The 23,105-nt window shown below is 45.6% G+C and overlaps 1 protein-coding gene across 3 annotated transcripts in view; it reads left to right on the top strand.

Moving 5' to 3' along the window:
* Positions 1–23,105, top strand: part of CSGALNACT1 (chondroitin sulfate N-acetylgalactosaminyltransferase 1) — a 101,563-nt gene that overhangs the window by 49,209 nt on the left and 29,249 nt on the right. For all 3 annotated transcript variants that reach the window (XM_030565303.1, XM_030565304.1, XM_030565305.1), the window contains 3 exons: positions 5,562–6,469; positions 18,767–18,983; positions 20,697–20,798. In XM_030565303.1, coding sequence (XP_030421163.1) covers positions 5,836–6,469; positions 18,767–18,983; positions 20,697–20,798 — 953 coding nt within the window. In that variant the 5' untranslated portion in view covers positions 5,562–5,835. The remainder of the gene's footprint in view (positions 1–5,561; positions 6,470–18,766; positions 18,984–20,696; positions 20,799–23,105) is intronic.

Genomic DNA, 23,105 nt, shown 5'->3' with positions numbered 1-23,105 from the left:
CACCACAAAACACACAGGCATTCATATGTCATTTTATGGAAAACCTGAGATTGCAGTGCACGTGTGCTGCAGCCCAGGCCCCCAGCTGGTGCAAATTTGCATAGTGCCAATGAGATCAGTGGAGCTGTTCTTATTTACCCCTGCTGAGGATCTGGCCCTACAGGTCTAAGGGTAGGTCTACACTGCCGTCAGAGGTGTGATTGCAGGGGTGAGGAGGACTAGCTACCCTCTGTGTTCCTCCTGTCCATATGTGGGTGTTATCACTGTATGCACTGGAGACATTGCTGCTCCTGTTAGTGAGAGAGGATGACACTTCCCTGATTGATTCCTGGGGGCCTTGAGGTCTGCACTCAGGGTCACCTGACTGTTTCCCCAGCTAGAGTCTCTCCATGTTCTGTAATCTGCTACACGTCTTGTCCTCCTAGAGATCCCCCCACAGTTCCTGCTCTAAGCTTGTGGGCTGCTGCCCAGAAAATGGTACCCTGTCACAGAGACAAGTGAGTAGGCCTGGCTCCAGGCACCAACATTCCAAGAAGGTGCTTGGGGGGGCAATCTGCAAGGGGCGGCAGTCCTTGTGTTTTTGTCTCCAAGCAGTGCGCCGAATTGCCGCCGGACGGCGGGGGCAGTCTGTGCGCCGTTAGGGTGGCACGTGCGTTTCCGCGGCGGCAGCAATTCGGTGGCAGTTTCTATGTTTAGCTGTCCGCGGCAACACAGCTTCTGTCTTGCGGCTGAAGACAGAAGCTGCTGCTGAATTGCCGCCGCCGCGGAAACGCGTGTGCCGCCCTAACGGCACACGGACTGCCCCCCCCCAAGTCGTGGCAGCAATTCGGTGTGCTGCTTGGGGCGGCGAAAACAGTAGAGCCGGCCCTGCAAGTGAGTGGACGCTCCTTTCATTTCCTCCTGCCAGCTGTGCAAGCAAGGCAGCAGAAATAGCGCTTGTAGCCTGCAGCCCTTGACTGATCTAATAGGGCTGCTCAAAAAGTTGGACTAATCAAGGAAGCTGATATATTTAAATGAGCAGATGTGACATGTTGTGGGCAATAGGGGACAGTTATGTCCTGTCTGTCTTCCCCACACGCGCTCTCTCTCTCTCCCATACAGCACAGGTCAGCGTGATACCATGATGGAGTTCCCGCAGCATCCATTTCTCTCTTGCTATTGGAATGCTGGTTCAGTGAACAAATCAGTCAGATGATAGAGTATCCTTGAAGTGCATTTAAAGATAGATGTCTAACAAATGAGATTAAAAAATCCAAAAGAAGGAGACCAGGGAGCAGGGCCGGCTTTAGGCCTATTCCACCAATTCCCTCGAATTGGGCCCTGCGCCTAAGAGGGCCCCATGCCCAGTGAGAATCCCTTCCCTGGCTAGAGGCGCCTTTTTAATTTTTACTCACCTGGTGGCGCTTCGGGTCTTCGGCAGCACTTTGGTGACGGGTCTTTCAGTGCCACTGAAGACCTGAAGCGAGTTAAGGACCCACCACCGAAGTGCTGCCGAAGACTCGGAGCACCGCCTGGTGAGTACAAGCCCCACGTGTTGTTTTACATGAGTGGGTTTTTTTTTTTAAGTCATCCCTTCCGGGGCCCCGTCGAAACTGTTCGAATTGGGCCCCGCACTTCCTAAAGCCAGCTCTGCCAGGGAGGAGGGGACCCCCTAGACAAAGAGCTGTATGTTTGAGCAAGCATAGCCATAGATAGGTATTGGAGGGTCAACCAAAGCCCTAGCCTGATGCCTCTTTGAGAACTAAAACGGTGTGTTTATCTAAGACATGGAGATGTAATTTCGGTTTATGCTCTGTTAGCACAACTAATCCTTTCACTGAAGTTCAGCGTATGCCAATGCAGTCAATGGACTGATTGTGCGAAGTGAAGCATACGTACACAGCGGATTTTTATGTACTACATCCAACCATTTCCTGCCCTTGCCTCACTGCCCACTCCCTTCTTTCAGTCCTTTGGCCGCATACGTTCAAGAGTTAAAAATGCCCAAATTAATTCCTGCACTTTGAATAGCTCCCTTGCATTTCAGGAGTCCTGCTTTCATAGCACATCTGTAGGAAGCAGCTGCACTACAGCCATTCACAGAACAAAAGGCAAATTGAAGAGGTAGGCAGTTGACAAATGTGAAAGGAATGAAGAGGTGTTACCATGTTGACAGCACCTAGTACACTATGTGCATTTTCAGTGTGAGTGACGGGAAGTCAATTACAGAAGAGATGATTATGACCAAGGAAGGATTAACTGGAGCTGGGTGAGCGGCTCTTGAGAAAAGATCATTGAGAAAAGGCAAGGAGAGTTTGATCCACAAGCTCCTCTCCGCTCTCTTCGTGCTGCTCTGAATATCTTCATCTATTGCAACAATTCTCCATTGGAAATCACTGGCATTTTGTGGGAAATCTTATAAATATTTTATCAGCAGTTCAGTGTCACTGAAAAAGTAGAGCTGTATTTTTACAACCTTCCCCGCAAACAAACCCACACACCTAAGTGACACCGCACAGCTGTTAAATACTGATTAAAAACTAAAGGGCCAGTCATTTCAGTGGAGAATTGCTGTTGCACAAGGCACCAGGGACAAGAGAGAGATGGGAAGCCAAGGTTCATACTACAGGTAGCTTTTGTGTATTTTCTTTGTGGCTGTGCTTGCAAGACAATTTCACAACCTTCCCATCTGCTTTCTATCCAGGAATGATCATGTGGGAGATGGCTTGAGCAAACAGTCCATAAACTCAGCCTGCTGACTAAAGTCATCTTGAACTGATAGCTTCTTCCTCCATGATTTAAGAGAAGAATGTTTGTACCTAGCTCTTTAAGGTGACCCCCTCGGGTCAGATTGGCAGGAACCTTTGGGTTTTTTTTTTCCTCCTTCCTCTGTGGCACGGGGTATGGATCCCCTTCTGGCATCTTCTGGGCATATCTCACCTAATCTATTTTACCTTGGGCCTTGGTGGCACCTTGAGCCCACCTGTTCTCGGTCTGCGGCACACAGTTTAGTTTCCTGAGGACTGAAATGTTTTGGTCTAACTAAATTATTTGGGTTCAACATAGAGATATGAGGATGAAAGTTAATGACCTATAGGCTGTGATATGCAGGAGGTTAGACTAGGAACCTCCTGACTAGATGATCTGATGGTCCCTTTTGGTCTTAAACTTTATGAGCTATGAAACTCGCATCCACAACTTTTTACTCATTGTCCCTTAAAGTCTGCTCCTACCTCCCTGTCTCTACCTCCATTATATGTACTGGCCTGATCCAGAGCCCGTTGAAGTCCACAGAAAGAACCCCATTGTTTACAACTGACTTTGGGTCAAGACCCAGCAATGGCCCCAGAAGTTGTATTATTCTCATGAGTAAAATATTTTTCTCGGGACCTGTCATTGTGGGGATATTTGTAGCTAGACTGATGCAGCTGCAAGTAACTGAAGACCGTACCACAAGGCAGACATGCAAGGGGGTAGAATTAAGACTAACTCTGATTTCATGACTTCTGAGAGCTTAGCAATGCAAATGTAGAGTGGAGTTTTCAATAGCTCTCAGCTCTGCTCCCAGTGAAGTCAATGGTAAAATACTTCAGTAGCAGCAGAGTTAGGCCAACACTGAATGAGCTGGAAAGTCCCATCCATAATCTTTTCTTCACATAATTTTTTGTATAGCATTTCCTAGGATTATTTTTTTTAAAGAACAAAATAATCAAAAGATACCTCCATTATTTACTTAGACAATTTTATTTAGACACTGCAGAATGCCACAAGAGAAACTGGGGCTGCAAGCCTTGCTGTTTGAAAATGCTATGTACCCTGCACATTAAATCTGGCCAGACATATCACAGTGGGATTGGCTAAGTGCTGAGCTCCTTTGAAAATCTTAATTAGGAACCTGTGTGGAAGCAGAGCTTGCTTGGAAATCTGGTGCTGATTGTGGGTGCTGAGGACTTGAAAATGTGAATTTGTGCTCTTTTGAAAATCTGGTCATGAGTTGGCAGCTGCAGGCTTCCTGAAGTGTTTGTAGGATTTAGTAGACTTTTAGGCCCAGGGGCGGCTCCAGGCCCCAGCACGCCAAGCACGTGCTTGGGGCAGCTAGCTGCGGGGGTGCTCTGCCGGCGCCACTAGGGCGACAGGCAGGCTCCCTTTGGCAGCTTGCCTGTGGAGGGTCCGCTGGTCCCGCGGCTTTGGAGGACCTCCCGCAGGCCGAAGCCACAGGACCAGCAGACCCTCCGCAGGGAAGCCACCGAAGGCAGCCTGCCTGCTGTGCTTGGGGTGGCAAAATGCCTAGAGCCACCCCTGTTTAGGCCCATAACTTTTGTCCATAGTCAGTGGGCTTGTCTCCATGGCACAGCAAGGTGCACTGCTGAACAGCATCAATGTGTTGGATTCATAAAAGATTAGGATTGGAAGGGACCTCAGGAGGTCATCTAGTCCAACCCCCTGCTCAAAGCAGGACTAATCCCCAACTATTTCTTTGCCCCAGATCCCTGAATGGCCCCCTCAAGGGTTGAACTCACAACGCTAGGTTTAGCGGGCCCATGCTCAAACCACTGAGCTATCCCTCCCTCCAACATAGACCCTGCTAGCAGGCAGTAAGAGTTCCCTAGTGTGCTTTAACTGGGATTACTTGGTGTGTCTAAAGCAGGGGTAGGCAACCTATGACACACGTGCTGAAGGCAGAACACTGCCCGAGTCATGGTCACCGGTCCGGGGGGCTCTGCATTTTAATTTAAATGAAGCTTCTTAAACTTTAAAAAAACCTTATTTACTTTACATACAACAATAGTTTAGTTCTATATTATAGAGTTATAGAAAGAGACCATCTAAAAACGTTCAAATGTATTACTGGCACGCGAAACCTTAAATTAGAGTAAATAAATGAAGACTCGGCACACCACTTCTGAAAAGTTGCCATCCCTTGGTCTAAAGTTTCATAGAGGTTAATGCGAGAAGGGGCCCTGAGCTCATTAGCTCATCTACTCTGACCTGCACATCCTGGGCCATTGCATTTCACCCAGCTAACCCTGTGTTGAGCCCAATGACTTTGGTTAAAATAAAGCACTTTAGTCTTCAGGAGACAGAGAACAGGAGAGACCAAGGTGCAGCGAATGCCCGAGGCCCCTGGATGGCAGGGAACTCATGAGGTGAGGCCTGCTCAGATAATCCTAGAAGGCGATCCATGCCTAGGGTGACCAGACAGCAAATGTGAAAAATCGGGACAGGGATGGGGGTAATAGGAGACTATATAAGAAAAAGACCCCAAAATGGGGACTGTTCCTATAAAATCAGGACATCTGGTCATCCTATCCATGCCTCATGCTGCAGAGAAGGCGGGGAGGAATCCCAAGATACCACACGTGTGTGCGATTTCCAAGGTCAGTGCCTTAGCGCCTCACAGATTTAGCATTGTCCACAGCTGACAAGTACTTCACAGCATTCTGCACTGCTTAGGGCTGTACAAGGCACAGCAGGAAATGCTACTGCACATGTGCACGCTTACAGCCCTCGTCTCTTCTCGACCACTGCCCAGACTATGTAGCATATGGATCCATAACTGGCCTTTGTTGCTTGTCTTTCAGGTCACCCTTTGCCGACTACTGCAAGCTGATAAGATAACAATGGGAGTGACTGTGGGGAATGGCGGGTGTCACTCGGCTCACAGCTTCTCCTTTGCAGCTGGGCTCTTAGCACTGTCAAGTATATGTGAGGCTGCAACTGATACTCGAGCGGAGCATGCACTTTAGAAGGAAGCTGCCAAACCCACTCGTGCACGTACATGCATTTGTTTAGGGGCTCTATTTGGACACACACAGCAATGTAGGTGCTGACGTACCCACACCTGCCCCCAGAGAGATGATGGTTCGGCGAGGGCTGAGTCCCTGGCTCCCTCGGATGGTCGTTCTGCTTGTGGTGCTCTGCTCTGCCATGTCCATCCTCTACATGTTGGCCTGTACGCCGAAGGGCATCGATGAGCAGCTTGCATTCCCCAGGGCCAACAGCCCAACAGGAAAGGAGGGGTACCAGGCCATTCTGCAGGAGCGGGAGGAGCAGCACCGCAATTACATCAACAGCCTCAAGAAGCAAATTGCGCAGCTGAAGGACGAGCTGCAGGAGCGGAGCGAACAGCTGAAGAGCCTGCAGGACCACTACACTGACTCGCTGGGTCCAGGGCTGGAGCGCAGCAACCCAGAGAAGACCCCTGCCGACCTGCTGGAGTTCCTGCGCTCCCAAATCGACAGAGCTGAGGTGCACGCCGGCGCCAAGTTGCCCACGGAGTACGCGGCTGTGCCGTTCGAGAGCTTCACCCTGCAGAAAGTATATCAGCTGGAGACGGGGCTGACACGGCACCCCGAGGAGAAACCCGTGAGGAAGGACAAGCGGGACGAGCTGGCGGAGGCTATTGAGTTGGCCCTGGAGACTTTAAACAGCCCAGATAGTGACAGCAATGCAAATCATCACATGTACACAGCCTCGGACTTCATAGAAGGTTTGTACCTGTGGGAACAGGACTCCTTGTTAATGAGGGTGTTTGGTGCTGGTGAAGGTCTCTGGTGTTGCCATCTGGGTGTCTGTCCATCCTCTGTCTATCCACAGAACACACACAGTTCAGGCAGCTTCAGCTACAGCTTCCCAGGGCTATCCCCAGCCAAAGTGCCTCACCCCTGACCTGAAGGGCTACCTCTAGAGATCAGGGGTAATGTAAAGGGCGTTTCTACTCTGAAAGGTGACTTATAAAAATTGCACCTTCTCCCCCCACCCACCATCACAGATCTGCTGTCTGTGTGTATTCCCAGGCTTTTACTCCTGCTAGCACCTCAGAGCCAGTGCAGCAAGGGTGAGTGAGCTGGACTCACTCCTGGCTTTACATAATCAATAACAGAATTGATAGCTAAATTTCAGAGTTTAAGGCCAGGAGGGACCACCAGATCATCCAGCTTGGCCTTCTGTACATCACAGGCGGCCACCAACACCCAAACAGCAAACCCAACAACTGAAAATCAGACCAAAGCATTACAGCCCCCAGGAGACTAAACTATTGTGTGGCACAGGCAGAGAATAGGAGGGACCAAGGTGCACCAATGCCTTAGCTTAGCCCTTAGATCCCAGGTTGAGTTTTCAGGGCTGGCAATTAAAACCAGCTTTTTACTCATCAATTTGAGATGGTGACTGTGACAGTTTCCCCCCAGAGTGCCACCTGGAACCAGGGTACCACTGAGCCCCCCTGACCCACCAGCCTGGGCTCCCTTTATACTGTATTGTTGTGACCAGCCTGCACTTTCACCAGCACACATACAGGTAGGGGCACACTCAGCTGCAGTTACATGCAGATGCTGTGATCAGCCCTTCATGGGAAGGCTCCAGCTCGGGAACTTCCCAGCTACCCAGGCATGCACCCCCTCTGGAGTATAAACCCAAAACTATACCATGTTGCGCAGCACAGGGAACTGTACAGTGTAAGCTCATGAAATTCCCCCCCTCCCTCAATGTGGAGAAGAAAATACAACATCTTTCTGCCCCGAATTATGACTCCCACACACTGGTTTTAGACAAAGCAAAAACAAGTTTATGAACTACAAAAGATAGATTTAAGTGACTATAAGGGATAGCAAACACATCAAAGCAGATTACCTAGCAAATAAACAAACATACAAACTAAGCTTAATATACTACAGAGATTGGATTTGAATAACAAATTCTCACCCTAAGTGATGATACAAGCAGGCTGCAGATTCTGAAGGGGCAAGTTGCTGCACTAGCCCACAGCTTGGAATCCTCAGGTGTTCCATTCACAGGCTAAAAATCCCTTTAACCTGATTCCAACACTTCCCTCAGTTCAGTCCTTGTTCCTTGGGTGTTTCTAGGAGTTTTCTTGGGTGGAGGCATCTGTGAAGAACCAGGATGATGTCACTATTCAAAACAAAAGCATCTTGTCTAGTGGGTGTTTCCCAGATGTAAACACATTTGTAATACAGATACACAGTCAATATTCCTAACTTTGGATTAAAAAAAAAAGATACATGCATACGAATAGGATAATCGTATTCAACAAATTGTAACTTTTCCAATGACGTCTCTCACATGTCACATTTTATCTTGCATAAAATACATCATAACAATGTCTTAATCATATCATAATAATACCACCGTGAAGAACAGGGTGTGCAGTGTCACAGTGAGTATTGAAAGCGAATGGTGCCATGGTTAGCTGAATTTCATGGTGCATTTGTCTGAATGTCTCCACCCATTCGGTCTTGGGCCTCTTTGCTGACTTTGCCAACAAGGGTGCCTGTTCTGGTGGCAGAAGTTTTGTGATGAACACACTTGTTGTTTGTTTTTTGGAAGTGGCCAGGAGCTCAATCAGGATCAAGGACACATTGTTGCTACTTAGCTGCTGCAGAAAGAGCTAGCTAAATATGCTCCCTGCCCTGACGCAGTTCCATTCAGCTAGAGGAATGTGACATATGGATGCTGATTATGATCAAGTACAAAAAATGATATTGACTTTGAGATGTTCAAAGGAGTCTAAGGGAGTTAGGCACCCATCTCCCATGGAGCTAGGCCCCTAATGCCCCTGGTCTCCTTTGAAAATCCCAGCCTTTGTTTACAATGCAAATGAAGATAAGTAATAAAACCTATCTGCTTTCCTCAACTGCCTCTCAAGTTCTTCTTGTTGTAGGGGTCAGAGGAGAGGGTAGCAGCCATATAGATGAGTCTGGGCAGGGTGTTCCACACGTGGGGGACAGTGTGCAGGAAGGAACGGAGAAGCAGCCAAGTCGTGGTTGAGTGTCATGTCAATTATGGAGCTATAGGGTGACCTGAAAATGAACAAGGGCAAGCTGAGTAGTAAGGGACAGAGCTGTGAATGTCAGACTTGCCATACTAAGTGAGACCAGTTTCCTGTCTCCAAAAGGGGCCTGTACCAGAGCTTCAGAGGGAGTGTTCAGAACAGGACAGTTGGAGTGATCCACCTGTCTTCCCCCTCTAGGCTTTGAGCAGGCAGAGGTTTGGGGTCACCCCAAGCATGGAGTTGTGTCTCTGACCATCTTGGCTAATAGCCCATCCTCCATGAATTTATCTAGTTCTTTTTTTGAACCCAGTTATACTTTTGGCCTTCACAACATCCCCTGGCAACAGGTTCAACAGGTTAATTGTACATTGTGTAGAAAAGTAGTTCCACTCATTTGTATTAAACCTACTGCCTTTTAATTTCATTGGGTGAGCCTTGGCTTTTGTATTGTTGGAAAGGGTAAACAACACTACTCTGTTCATTTTTCCACCCATTCATGGTTTTATAGAAGGGCCCTGAAGTCAAATAAAAGATCTATGGCTAATGTGCCAAGTCCATTCCCCTGCCATTACATTGCTAGGGTCATTTAAAACTAGGGTGTGGCCTATGCAGCTGTGACTTGATCTCTAGGATCTATACTGCTTACCTTCGGAGTCGGATCCAGCTAGCATGACAAGACCTGTCCATTACTAGAACTGACTGGGCTCTATAGGTGTTGTTTGATATTATATAGAGGTCCAACCAAATTTTGCAGTTGCAGTATCTGCATGCAGCAGACATTAACACACAGCACATGTAAACATACAGATGTCCTTGCTGGTATTTGGGTTCTCTGTCAGCCTCCTTTCCATCTGTGCTCTGCTGAAGACTTTCCGTCATCTGGAGTAATGCTGCTTGAATAGACCATCAACTTTCTTTTTTGATTACATCCCTATCTGTATCTTAGGATGGCATTTTAGGCCCCTCTACACTACAAACATAGTCATGTTGGGGGAACTGCTTACAACAGCATTGACCCAGCAGAAGCATCATTCTGTTCTCCAATACAGATGGCATCTATCAGGTTTGAGAATCATGCTGAAGTGAGGTCCTGGGTAGGTCCCATCTGCACTGAAAACCAGAACAAGGCTTTTACTCCTGCTCTCCTTTCCTTCGGGCCAAATCCTGGTCTCTTCTACACTGTCACAAACCTGGAGTCACCCCTCTGCAGTCAGTGGAATTATTCCAGCCTTACACTGATGTAAATAGCAGCAGACTGGTGTGCCCTAACAGTGAACTTTGCTGGAGCATGCCTGAATGTACAGGAGGGACATGTAGAGCAGTGCCTGTGCCATGGTGCACAAACCCGATTGGAAAACCTGCCGGAGAGCACAGCATATCTCAGAACAGGAAGTCACACCTGGCAAGGATCTGTATCGGTGCTCTGGGCTGTGTTGCAGCCAGCTGAGTGTCACTGCATGTTATGTTGACAGAGAGGCATGGTAGAAAAAGGAAGAGTTGGCAGTGCTAGAAAGCAACCTCAACACTGGTAATATAGTAGCCCTGGATTCACTTCATTTGTGCGCCTGCATTCCCCTTTTTCTCTTTGATGCCAGTAGCTGTAAAGGAGATTTAAGATGCATGGCTAATTAATCCAGCTGAATGTAAGATAAAGGAGGAAATTTATCTCCTTGCTCTTCTGGTAGTTCGGCTGCAGGCTTCTAGCTGACATTTGGCGAGAGTGCTACATGCCTGCCTTTTCCAGCAGGACCCCTCTGTCCCTGCATCTTGCAGGACAGGAATGCAGATTCAAGAGCACCTTTGTGGGATCCCTGCCTCTCGGTCGAATAGCTTATGAACCCTACAGCCTTTGGGTACTAAGGGATGTTTTCTTCATCTGATCTCGATTAACAAAGGCAGGGCTAACACATTCTCTGGGGTGGTGGAGGCAAACTGTCTCTGCTTTAGTCATTGGTCAGTTGTTATTTTCCCAGCTGCCTCCCCACTGCCAGAGCCTTTCACCACTGCCTCCCTACTACTGGAGCCTTTCCCCACTACTGGGGCTGTTCCCCACTGCCTAAGTCTTTCTGCACTGCCTTTCCCCAGTCTCTCACTGCCAGAGTCTCTCATTGCAACAGGGAAAGGCTCCAGCAGCGGAGAGGCAGTGAGATGCTACGCTGCTAAGAATTGCAATGTAGCTGTGGGAGGCACTGTTTGGGCGTGTAGAGCATTGTACAGGATATATGCCCCGGGGTTCAGGCACGTAGGGCACTCTGCTCTACCCTGCTCTGCTCACGTAAGCCACAGCTCATGGTTTACAGTGCTATTTATACCCGTGCTCGCTGGAGTGCGATGTCTAGAACAAAATGTCATGAAACTGTTTGGCCCAAACCCACTATCGGTATAAAAATTCAGACTGGCTACTAGAGATGATCCAGGCCAGAGTCTCTGCTAATGTGAACAGGTGCAGCTCCACTGATGCCTGCTGAGGATCAGTTGACTGGCTTATTTATGGCATATCAGTGGTTACCTTAAATTCCAGAGCATGCTAAAGCTGCAGGGGAACTGCCTCTCTATTGGAGAGGGGAAGATGATTAGTAATGATTATTGATTATTTATTTGTATTACCAGAGCACCCAAGAATCCCAGCCCTGGCCAGGACCCCATCGTGCTAGGCAGAGCAATGGTACAAGGCCACTGGCTCCCTGAAGTCACCCCAGAGGGCCAGGGCCAGGTGTAGGGGTGTAACGTGTAAGTGAGACTCAGCCGGGTCTAGGCCTTGTGCTGGCTCCCTGCTCAGAGGTGGATTTCCCCCCTTTGGGCAGTGTCATGTTTGGTTGGTACCAGTTTGCTTGGCCTCTCTGCAGGCTGTGCAAGGCTCCCTCTGCCACATGGCAGGGCGGCAGAAGGGCAGAGCAGACTTAAACCCACAGCAAGTAACAGGAGCTACTGTACTGGTAGCATCATTCATTGGCCTAGCTAAGCCATGAATGAGCCCATTGGCCACGCCATTTCTCAGTGGCAGGAGCCCAGGGGTGAAAAAACCCACTTCTTCCTGCTTCCTAGCAAGACAATAGCATGTTAGCTTGCATTTCCAGCACCAAATCACTGCTCCAGGTTAGTTCTGGGGCCTGGCTTAACTGCACAAATGAAGCACTCAGGGCTGACTGAGGAGCATATTTGTGTGCAGAACTACTTGGAAAGTCCCTGATCTCTCTCTCTTTTTTCCCATCCTTCAAGAATGAAAAAATGCTGCCCAAAATTCACGCTGCCCAAAAATCAATGTCCCTGTATCTCTTAAAGGGGGCAGGGGAGGGGACCTGGTGTGCCACTTTTCCATTTCAAGTGCCGATTAGAGTGCTGTGCTGCAGCCCACAGGAGATGTCAGTAACCAGCTAGATTCATTCGCCTGTATGTTCTTGCTGCTCCGTGCCACTCTGGCTGAACAAAGCAGGGGTGAACAGGGTTTACGTGGCCAGTTAAGCCAGGTTTATAGCTGCTTTGTGTCTCTGGAGCAGTTCAAAGCAGCTGGAACCTGCCAGTGAATCCAGGGCTGCCCAGAGGGGGGTGCAAGTGGGACAATTTTCTCCAGGCCCCCATAAGAATATAGTATTCTATAGTATTACAACTTTTTTTTATGGCAGGGGCCCCTGAAATTGCTTTGCCCCAGGCCCCCTGAATCCTCTAGGCGGCCCTGAGTGAATCTGGCCCACTATTGTATTGATAATGACATTTAATGCTTTTTGTCTTCAAACTGCTTCAAAACCACCAAGGAACGAACCATCTTAGCACTCTGTAGCAGCATAGAAAGGGTTCTTTTCCCTGCCTGACAGCAGGGCAAATGGAGGCAGATAGTTCAACGTGTCCAAGGTGGCAGGGTGAATTGGTGTCAGATCCAGGATTAGAATTCAGGGGTTCCTGAGTCTGACTCTTGTGCTCGGGCCTCTTGATGCCATGGAGAAAGTCCTGTCCCCCATTGAAGTCAGTGGGCATTTTGCCATTTGTTTCAGTAGGGCCAGAGTCTCACCCCTTGACTTTCTCTTGGTTATGTAGGCCCAGATTCAGCAAAGCACATGCTTGAATCCTACTGATTTAGACACTTTGCTGAATCTGGGCCTTAATGACACATCAGACGATCTAAAGAAACCTGGACTCTTGGGAGCTGTTTTTACAGCTGGTATCTGTCACCTTTGTTGGCCACACAGAACCCAATCAATGATTTACAGCAATCGCTTGCCTTGTGTGGTGAAAGGTGATAACTTCATCAGGATGGCTCTCTCGGTTCATTCCCTCTCTTCTCATTCATCTTTCACGTGCTGTTACTGAAGGAGAGAGTTTGTCCAAGCAGCTCATTAAATTAAAACGTTTGATGGAAATGTTTCTGCTGCGTGGTTTGGATGTTTTCAAATAAATTAGTACAGCCGCCTCCTCCTCAGTTCCTAGACAGAACCACTTGTGTTTGGAATCTGCATGCCACACTACTTCCTGGTGTTTCGGAGTTAAACTCCTTCTCTGCCGCTTCACTGTAGCCCGAGAATACTTTCCAAAAGTCCAGACAGTTTGACTTCAGTAGTGATATTTGGCAGCGGTTGGAATTTTCCATTTTTCTTGTTCAAAAATTAAAGAGAACCATACCTCCTCTCGTCTGTTGGTAATTTAGCCTTTGTAGTTGCTGTCTGCTATCTTCATCATTTCACACGGAGACTCATGTTGTCTGCTTGTTACAATTCTCTATCTTTTTCTGTTGTGTTCATTGGTTTTCTGCCATGTTTTGGAGTGCTAAGACGTGACAGTGAAAATTACCATATGGATCATAAACCTTTAATGTGTGTAGCATAAGCATGCAAAGGCATCTTCCCATAAGGCCATAGTGAGTCCAGCCAATATGCGTTAATGAGAAACCTGTTGCTCAGTAGGGCAGGGCAAAATTCAGGGTCAGCTTGTTAATTTGCACAGTGGGTAGTGGAAACTGAAAATATTTATAAATCATTCACCTTCCTGAAGGAAGTAGCTAAGAATAGCTATGACACCATCCTAAAACAGTGTGAGCACTTTGGTCCAAAAGAAGTAGTACTAACTCAATGGCCATGCTTTTATTAAAGAGGGCAGAGACCCACAAAAAGCCCAGAACCCCTTAAAAATGCACTTGCTGAATGCATTGTGACTTTGTCCTCAGGGAGAAAGGACATGAGTGATTGTCTAGTAGTTGGGATTTTAAACAAGAAAGTCTCCAGCAAGTCTGATTAACATCTGCGCTCACTCTAGAACAGGTGAGAAGGCAGGGTGAGCTAGTGAAAATGCATCACAAACACTCTGGGGCTCTTATAAAGGAATGAGTTTCTGCCTGAAGGGAGTGGAATCTTCTCTGACTAGCACTGAGTCGAGGGAACGTGTGAGGAAGAACATATGTAAGGTTAATATAAGTTCTGAAAACATTTGAGATTGTAGGGAGAAATGTAAGCTACAACAAACCCAGTTATGGCTCCAAGGGCACGCAACAATAAAAGAGGAGTAAGCTTAGGTCCAGAGAAAACTAAAGCCAAGTACAGTATGTTTCCATTGACATCAGTAGGGCCTAAGCCCATTTTTAAGTGCTTTGCTGAACTGGGGGTGTAACTTTCTTGCGCTGAAGTTATTTTGTTAGGATTCTGTGATTGTATTAGCCCTGGAAGGCAGCACCCTGACTGTTAGCTATTATAACGAAAGCAAGTTTGTCTGAGCTGCAGTACAGAGAGCAGGTCCCTTCCACTTCCACAGCGTGTCTGCACAGTTAGTTCACATAAACTCTGATATTTTTCTTCACGGTCCTAGCTTCTCACAACCCACTATTCCAATTTATTTTTCATCTTCCCATCTGTTTCTGATTAGATTTCAGTTTCTCTTCCCGCACCCCCAAGCTCCTATTTGTCCAGTCCAAATGAGGCTTCCAAGACTCCTCCCTGAGCCCCTATTTTTAACAAAGTGGCAAATCCTTTGTCTTGAAAAACCTGGGACTAATTTGCTTTGGCAGATTACTCCAAGCATTCTGGCAGATCTCAAACATGCTGCTTTGGAACCCAGCAGACATTCTGAAACTAGTTAATGCATTGACAGCAGCAGAAATAACGGATTATCCTGTTCAGATATCAGAGCTGCTGTCTAAGTTTGACAAAACTCGGCACTTTCTTGGAGAAACTTTTAAAGCAATGTTCTTTTAGCAGTACTTGTTTGTAGGCACAGCTCATTTTCAGTAAATTCAAACCCACTTGACCTACACTTTTGAGTCACAGAACTTGTTAAAAAGGTTTTTGATGATTTTAGGCATGGTAATGGCAATGAAGGAATTCCTCAGGGAATTCAAGGAGTCTTAGTACTGAAGCAGAAGGGTGTTCTTATGTTTACATCACTAGATTGTGACTCAGGAGAGGTAGGTTCAACTCCCAGCCTTCCCACTGTGTGACCATGAGTAAATTACTTAATCTCCCTGTGACTCAGTTTCCCAGCTATAAAGTGGGAATAATATTTCCTTCATCTATTTATGGGCTTAATTTAACATACTCTGATTAGTGCCATTGACTTCAACAGAACTACACTCATGCATAATTTTTGCAGGATGGGGAAGCTTGGATTGTAAACTCTTTGATAGCAGGATGTGTTTTACTGTGTACAGCACCTAACACAATGGGGCCCTGGTCTCTGTTGGGGCCTGTAAGTTCTACTGTAATACAAGTCATAAACAACAACAATAATGAGATATGAAAATTGACATCTAGTTGCATGATAAAGCACCCTTCCTTCCATATTAGTGAACTGCTTATCCAAGGAAAACAAATAGCAGGATGGCTACATTGTATTAAACGATCCAATTTCAGCCTTCTTTTCTATTAGAAGTATCTATTTTTCAAATGTATGCAATGTGCTATCAGCATCTCACTAGATATACAGTCAAGATTTAAAAAAGAAACTAATTAAATTAACATAATGTTTAAAAACTAAAGAAAAAAAAACAGACACTAAAGGACCACCTTCCTTCTGATTCCTAATTAAAGCCTTCTTTCTCAAGCCATCCCTTCAGAAAAAGCCTAAATAAATAGATGCACCTTGCAGCATACTCAAAACATCAACAAAGTGCATCAGAATAAGGGAGGAAGGAAATTCCAAAGCCACAGAACCTCCATTGATTCTACGTGAATCCCACCCCCCAGACATATATATTCAAGAACTATAAATTAAAGCCATTCAGGTGATCTCAGCTGGTCAGCTAAAGCACTGAGAGAGAACAGAGGCAGTTTCTAAGATATCCAGAGTCCAAACTATACAAGACTTTATAGATCAAAACTCACCTTGAAATGATTAACTTAATAAAGTGGCTGAGCTGTTAAAAAAACATGGAACTTCTCATTGAAATCAGCTACTACCCTGGAGGGGAGCAAATGCTGAAACTCTTTTATTTCTAAAAAGGGTCTGGGGTGATCTAGGGTATTATAGGCCAGTAAATCATTCTTTTGTACCTAGTAAACTAGCTGCGATTATAATTAAAAATACATTGATAAAACACCTAGACAATGATGATGATACAGTGGGGATAACCCAGCGCAGCGCCTGCCACAGAAAATCATGCCTCTCTAATCTATTAGAATTCTCTGAACATGTCCATAAAATCAGAGATAAAGGACAAGCAGCTACCATCATTTATTAGGGCTTTTTAAAAAACTGTGACAAAGTCTCTCACAAGAGGGTATCAAGGAAACTAAGTAACCATGGGGGCGAGAGGCAAAAATACCATTTGTTCTGGATCAGACGTTGGCTAGGAGACAGAAAACAAAGAGTGCTAAGAAATGGTAATTTGGATAAGGTCATTCATACCAAAATCAAAAAAGAAGGAAACCCCTTTTCCTTGATTTCTTGCAGACCTGCATTTAAGTGTGCATTCTGCTAGCCCCTGGAGTTCCTGTGAGAGAGGCAGAGAAATCCAACTATACTCTTATAATTGCTACAATATTTGTTGCAGCTTTCAAAGTGAATGTAAGAAGTGGGTCTGAGAGAGAATAATTGAAACGCCATAAACCTGGGTAGGACAAAGTGGTTTGCTCAAACACCCAATGTAGGGGTGGGGGTGTCATTCTCAATGGATGAATTCTGAGGCCCGTGGGCCACCTACAGCCCACAAGTCCTTGAAACAGGCCTTTGAGTGGTGCATTGGTTTTGTGCTGGCTCCTCGGCACAGGCTGAATTTCACCCATTAAGTACATAAAAAATAACTTGCCTGCAGGAACCTAATAATACACCCTGAGCATTGGGAAATTGCCATATGATATTCGGATGCTGTTAGGAACGAGACAGGTGCTTTGGCACCATACGTAGTGGTTTATTGAGACAACTCAGGTGAGGAATAAGTTCAGCAGTGCCACCTTGTGGTTCAGCAAAAATTACACTCCAGCTTCATGAGTTTGGTGCTACATGCCCCAGTGTATGGTGTAAAGAGAAGAAATTCACTACAGCAAAGCAATGCAACTAACGCCCCCCAGTGGTATATGGAGACCCACCCAACTCATCCACAGGAACCTGTCCTGACGTGTCCAGGCCATTAACAGTCTCAGTGACAAGGCCCAAGGCTCCATCCATATAGGGGCTAAACCCACAGAGCCCCCGTCCAGACCTGTCTACGTTCACTCATGGGATGTGACCACCTACCAAACTCTAGCTTCTGGACTATCCCTTCAAGGGACCTAAGCAATTCGGGGACACTCTGCCTTTGAGCCTGAAACAATCCTGGCAGAAAAATACTTTTTTCCCTACTCCAGCCAAAGAGTTGAAGGCCTACTACAATACAAATAAACTGGAATTTTCCAAGAAGCCTAAGGATATAATACACCCAGCTTTGGTTGCATTTCAATGGGACTTGGGCTTCCAACTCCCCTAGGCTTCTTTGAATATCTCAGCCATAATCAGTCTTGAAAGTACTTCCTAGCCCCAAGGAAAACTGGGTGTTTTAGGTTTATCCTAGATCTAAAGTGGCTCAAACAGTTTTTGAATTAGCCTCAAGAAAGAGTCCCTGAAATCAATTCTGGCACCTGTCCACACCCAGAGATTTCCTGGCCTCCATTGGTTTGAAGGTCATTACTGTCATACCAGCTCAGTCATACCAGAGATGTCTCAGATTCACAGCTGGTTCCTTGCACTCCAGTGCAGCCAGGTATATGCACCATGGATGGTTTCAGAAGCCAAAGTGGTGATCGCTGCAGCTGTGTGGCAACAAGGGGGTCTTCATGATGACATGCTTGGTCACTTTGCTTACCAGGGTGAAATCCCCTCAGTGAGCATCCCAAGCAAAGGGCAGGGTTCTGTAACATCCTCGCAAACCCAATGGACATTACTACCCTGGCGGGATAAACCTTCCACGTCTCTAGAGAGCATCTCAAAAATGAGAGCTCACCATAGTCACTTTCTCACTCCCTGGTTTCACAATTTAATAAGAAGATGGTGTCTACCAGGACCTTGGACACTTTCTGTACAGGATTTTTCATCTGTGCCGAATAAAAACTCTCCAGAGTGGGGGAAACCTGGTAATGTTGCTTCAGATACTTGTCAGTATCCAGAACCTGCTTCTCTGGGGACTGGATGAATCAAATGTGTGGGGAGAGCTCCTTTTCCCAAATCCTCCTGCCTTTTCCATCCCTGTGGACCCAGTGTTTTCGGGGATGGCTGGCAGCCGTGTGCATTTGGAACATCCTGAAAATTAAGGAGCAGGCATCTAACAAGTTCTACTGTGGATGTGCAAATGGTAATTCTCAGAGACTTGTAATCTGGGTGGATTTTTATGGGAGATACAAAAGTCATCTTCCTAAAACCTGGGACTGTCCCCTGTCAGATTTTGAGTTCTGGTTCAAACTATGGAAGAGCTGGTGCACAAACTGATTTTTTGTCTCGTTTATTTACTGCTAAGTCTAAGTCACAAAAGCCACCTAATATTACAACTTCTTCCTGGGAAATCCAGTTTCATGCTAATGTTTTCCTTCTTTCATACTCTTCTAACAGGCATGTACCGAACAGAAAAAGACAAAGGCACGTTGTATGAGCTTACTTTCAAAGGAGACAGACCGCACAAATTCAGACGAATCGTTTTATTCAGACCATTTGGTCCCATCATGAAAGTGAAGAATGAGAACCTCAACATGGCCAGCACGCTCATTAACATTGTAGTTCCATTAGCCAAGAGAGCCAGCAAGTTTCGACAATTTATGCAAAATTTCAGGTTTGTTTCCTTTTATGGATCTATAGCTATCTTGATATTTTTATACAGTATGATGGCATTTCTGCAAGCACCTGGGATTTTCCCACTAGAAAAAAAATTATTTTTACATAAAATCATCAATTTATCATTTAAAAAAATCCATTTGTGTTTGCTGGGATCAACAGATATTTCACATGAACAGCAATTAGCTTTAGCAGTGGAGACCAAGGGAAAAGGTTATTTTGCAGTCATCAGTGTTTCTGAAGTTGATGCATCATGTACTAGGTATTTCGTTCTATCGGAAACTTGCTATTTCCATCTTTGAGAGAGCAGGTGCCAGAACCACTTCAATGAATGTGTCAGTTTCACTCCCTAAGTAGCACAGGAAGGTTTCTAGAAAATAAGAGTCATTGTATTATCCCTGGACTGCTTGTCGAGGCCTCATCAAAAGGATAGATAGTGACCGAATGGCAATAAGAAATGTGCCTGGACTCAAGAGTGTTCTTTCCTTGTTACTTTTGATCAAAGCTCTTCTTTATGCTCTTCTTTCCCAACATGGCTGTAGCAATTGCAGGAATGGATTTAATCAAGATGTAGCTCCCAGTCAGAACTAAGAATAACCTGCCCAGCGGTGAGCCTTGGATTTTGATAAGAAAATTGAGAGATACCCCTATAACTTAGCTGTGTAGTTGCCCAAGAAGGACACGCATCTTGACAGATACACATATTCTTAGGCCACGTGATTTGCTGTCTCTTAGAGAAACGGAGGTGGGTCAGGTTAGGTAATATCTTTCATCGGACTAACTTCTGTTGGTGAGAGACAAGCTTTCGAGCCACAGAGAACTCTTCTTAGGTCTATCTTGAGAGTTTAGTTTGAGTGAATACTCCTCACACATTTTTCAGGGACATAACTAAACATGCTAGTCCAGGGGTAGGCAACCTATGGCAGGCGTGCCAAAGGCAGCACGCAAGCTGATTTTCAGTGGCATTGACAGTGGCCACTGGTCCAGGAGGCTCTGCATTTTAATTTAATTTTAAATGAAACTTCTTAATTTTTTTAAAAACCTTATTTACTTTATATAAAACTGTAATCTAGTTATATAATATAGACTTATAGAGAGAGACCTTTTAAAAACATTATTGTATTACTGGCATGCGAAACCTTAAATTAACGTGAATAAATGAAGGCTCAGCACAGCACTTCTGAAAGGTTGCCGACCCCTGCGCTAGTATATAGAAAAAATAGAAATGAGGGTACAGGATTTTATTTCCCTCTTTGAATTCCCCCTTCTCTCTCAGCCTCCTGGGGGCTGAGGTAGCACCTGCTGGCTTTAGTAGTTTGCCACACAATTGCTGGCTTTCCTACAGTGGCTTTCTGTCCATCATTCAGGTGACTGGATATGCTATTCCAATAGTGCTCTGCTGCCATAACTCAGGTAAGTACTAGATGACAATTTATAGCCTGCTAATGCAGAGCTATGAAGTATTTTAGGCCCCATCCTGCAAGCTCATTCGAATGGAGCCAATGTAGCTCTGGATGGGTTCAAGGATCTCAATGAAGGGCAGCAAAGATCTCACTAGAGCGGTGCAAGGATCTCAGTGGAGTGGTACCAGCAGAGAATTTTGTTTGCAGAGTCCAGCACTATCCTGCATTCCCAGCTAGAGATGGCAGGTGGTGTTTGGGAAAGCAAACTTCCAAGGGCAATGAATGACTTGTATTGATGTCTGTTCTAGGGAAATGGGCATTGAGCAGGATGGGAGAATTCACCTCACTGTAGTTTACTTTGGAAAAGAACAAATGAATGAAGTGAAAGCAATACTTGAAAACACCTCCAGGTGAGTATGGGTCTACATCGCTGCCTAGTGAGGCATGCTCCTCACACGCACTGACAGCCCGAGAAGCCAGATTGCCTTTCTCTAGCACTGTCAGTAGGGGGATAGATCATCCTCCCTCTCCTTGTGTCAGTCAGAAATTACATTACCCTAATGCTCCCTGATCTGCACTTCTGAATATTGATATTTAGAACCATGGACTTAGGCCAATGTAACTCCCACTCAACATCTGTCACTATGATCAGGCCTGAATTCCTCTAACCTTTGCATGAGCACCTTCTATCTGTTGGCACTGAAACTTAATTTGGAGAAATGTAGGTAGGCTGGGCTTTTCATTAGTGCCTAAGGGCGTTAGATGCCTAAATCTCATTGAATTTCAAAGGGATTTGGGCACCTAACCCCTTTAGCCCTATTGAAAATCCCAGTCTGAAATATTTCCTGCACATAGTGAACTGTCTCTTTCCTTTTCTCCACCTTCATTATGACATGACATTTTTATAAGCAAATGCTATAATATGGTCTAGATGAAATTACTATCAGGTGGATACACAACTGGTTGGAAAACGTCCTCAAAGAGTTGTTATCAATGGTTTCCTGTCAAACTAGGAGGAAGTATCTAGTGGGGCATGACAGGGGGCTGTCCTAGGTTTAGTACTATTCAGGGCTTAAATTCAGCTGGAGGTGTCTGAGCAGAGCTCTAGTAAATATTGTTAAACCCCCAAGGCTGACGCCCCAAGCCCTGCCACCTCCTGTGGGGCACTCTGGGAAATACTTGTTCAGAACTTAAGCCCTGGTACTAGTAAATATTTTCATGAATGACTTGGATAATGAAGTAGAGAGTACATGTTTCAAATTTGCGGATGGCCCCAAGCTGAGAGAGGTCTCTAGCACTTGGGAGGACAGGGACAGAATTCACACTGACCTTGATAAATTAGAGAATTGATCTGAAATCTACAAGATGAAATTCATTAAAGACGTGCAAAGTACTGCACTTCAGAAGGAAAAATCAAATGCATAACTACAAAACGGGGAATAACTGGCTAGGTGATAGCACTGCTGACAGGGATCTGGGGATTATTATGGATCATACACTGAATGAGTCAAGTGTGTGATGCTGTCGTGAGAAAAGCAAATCATTCTGGGATATATTCACAGGAGTGTCATATATCAGACATGGGAGGTAACTGTCCTGCTCTGTTCAGCACCAGTGAGGCCTCAGCTGGAGTACTGTGACCGTTTTGGGGCACTCCTCTTTAAGAAAGATGGGAACAAATTGGAGCGAGGCCAGAGGAGAGCAATGAAAATAAGAGATTTTTGAAAATAAGACCTAGGAGGAAAGTTGGAAAGAATTAGGCATGTTTAGTCTAGAGAAGGGAAGGCTGAGGGGAGTCTGTATCCATTTGAATGGAATAAATGGGCCCAACGAGTCAAAGGTCTGTAACATGACCCTATCACTGACTGTCCAACATTAAACCATATTAAACAAGGTTTGGGATTGGATATACAGAGACTTCAGCCTGCTTAGTACCATGGCAAACACACCATTAAACATTTTTAGCCTTTTATTAAAATACAGAAAAGGAAACAGCTAACGCATTTGAAATATAAAGTAGTATGTTGAGCTTTCATTTTAACCATATCCCATGTTCCTTTCCCTTTAGCTGGAGAGAGTTTTTAGAAGGCGAAAAAAGCCTTATTTGACAGCCTTTTAGACGATAATGACTGTCCTCTTTGGAGAGAAGAGATGAAATTCACTGGAATGGGCTGGAGCTGTCTTTGATGCTGCTGTTGTTAAAGTCTCATTCTGTTTCTTTAATGACCGAACATGACAAACACATACAAAGGGAAGAGGAAAGAACAGCAAAGAGAGAATATGCAGCTTCTGTCCTTGAGTTATTTCAGGAGGCCTTTTTGTTTGGACAAATTCAATCTTCCTGTTTCCTTTTGCTCCCTTTTGCTCCCTTTTCCCACCAAAGTTTGTTGTTCTAGGTTATGGTGACATTTTGTGAACTGTTACTCACTTTTCACAGCTGAGCTCACAGTGAGGTAAAATTTGTAGGCCCTGTTATCATGAGACCTGAGAACAACCTTCAAATATGCAAAGGGTTGTTACAAAGAGACTGCGATCAATTGTACTCCATGTCCACCAAGGGTAGGACAAGAAGTAATCAGCTTAGTTTGCAGCAAGGAAGATTTAGGCTGGATATTAGGAAAAACTTTCTAACTATTAGGACAGTTAAGAACTGGAACAGGTGACGTAGAGAGGCTGTAGAATCCTTGTCATTGAAGGTTTTTAAGAACAGGTTGGAC

Source organism: Gopherus evgoodei, chromosome 5 (assembly GCF_007399415.2).
Source record: "Gopherus evgoodei ecotype Sinaloan lineage chromosome 5, rGopEvg1_v1.p, whole genome shotgun sequence".
Classification (NCBI taxonomy): Eukaryota; Metazoa; Chordata; order Testudines; family Testudinidae; genus Gopherus; species Gopherus evgoodei.
This window is presented reverse-complemented; position numbering and strand designations above follow the sequence as displayed.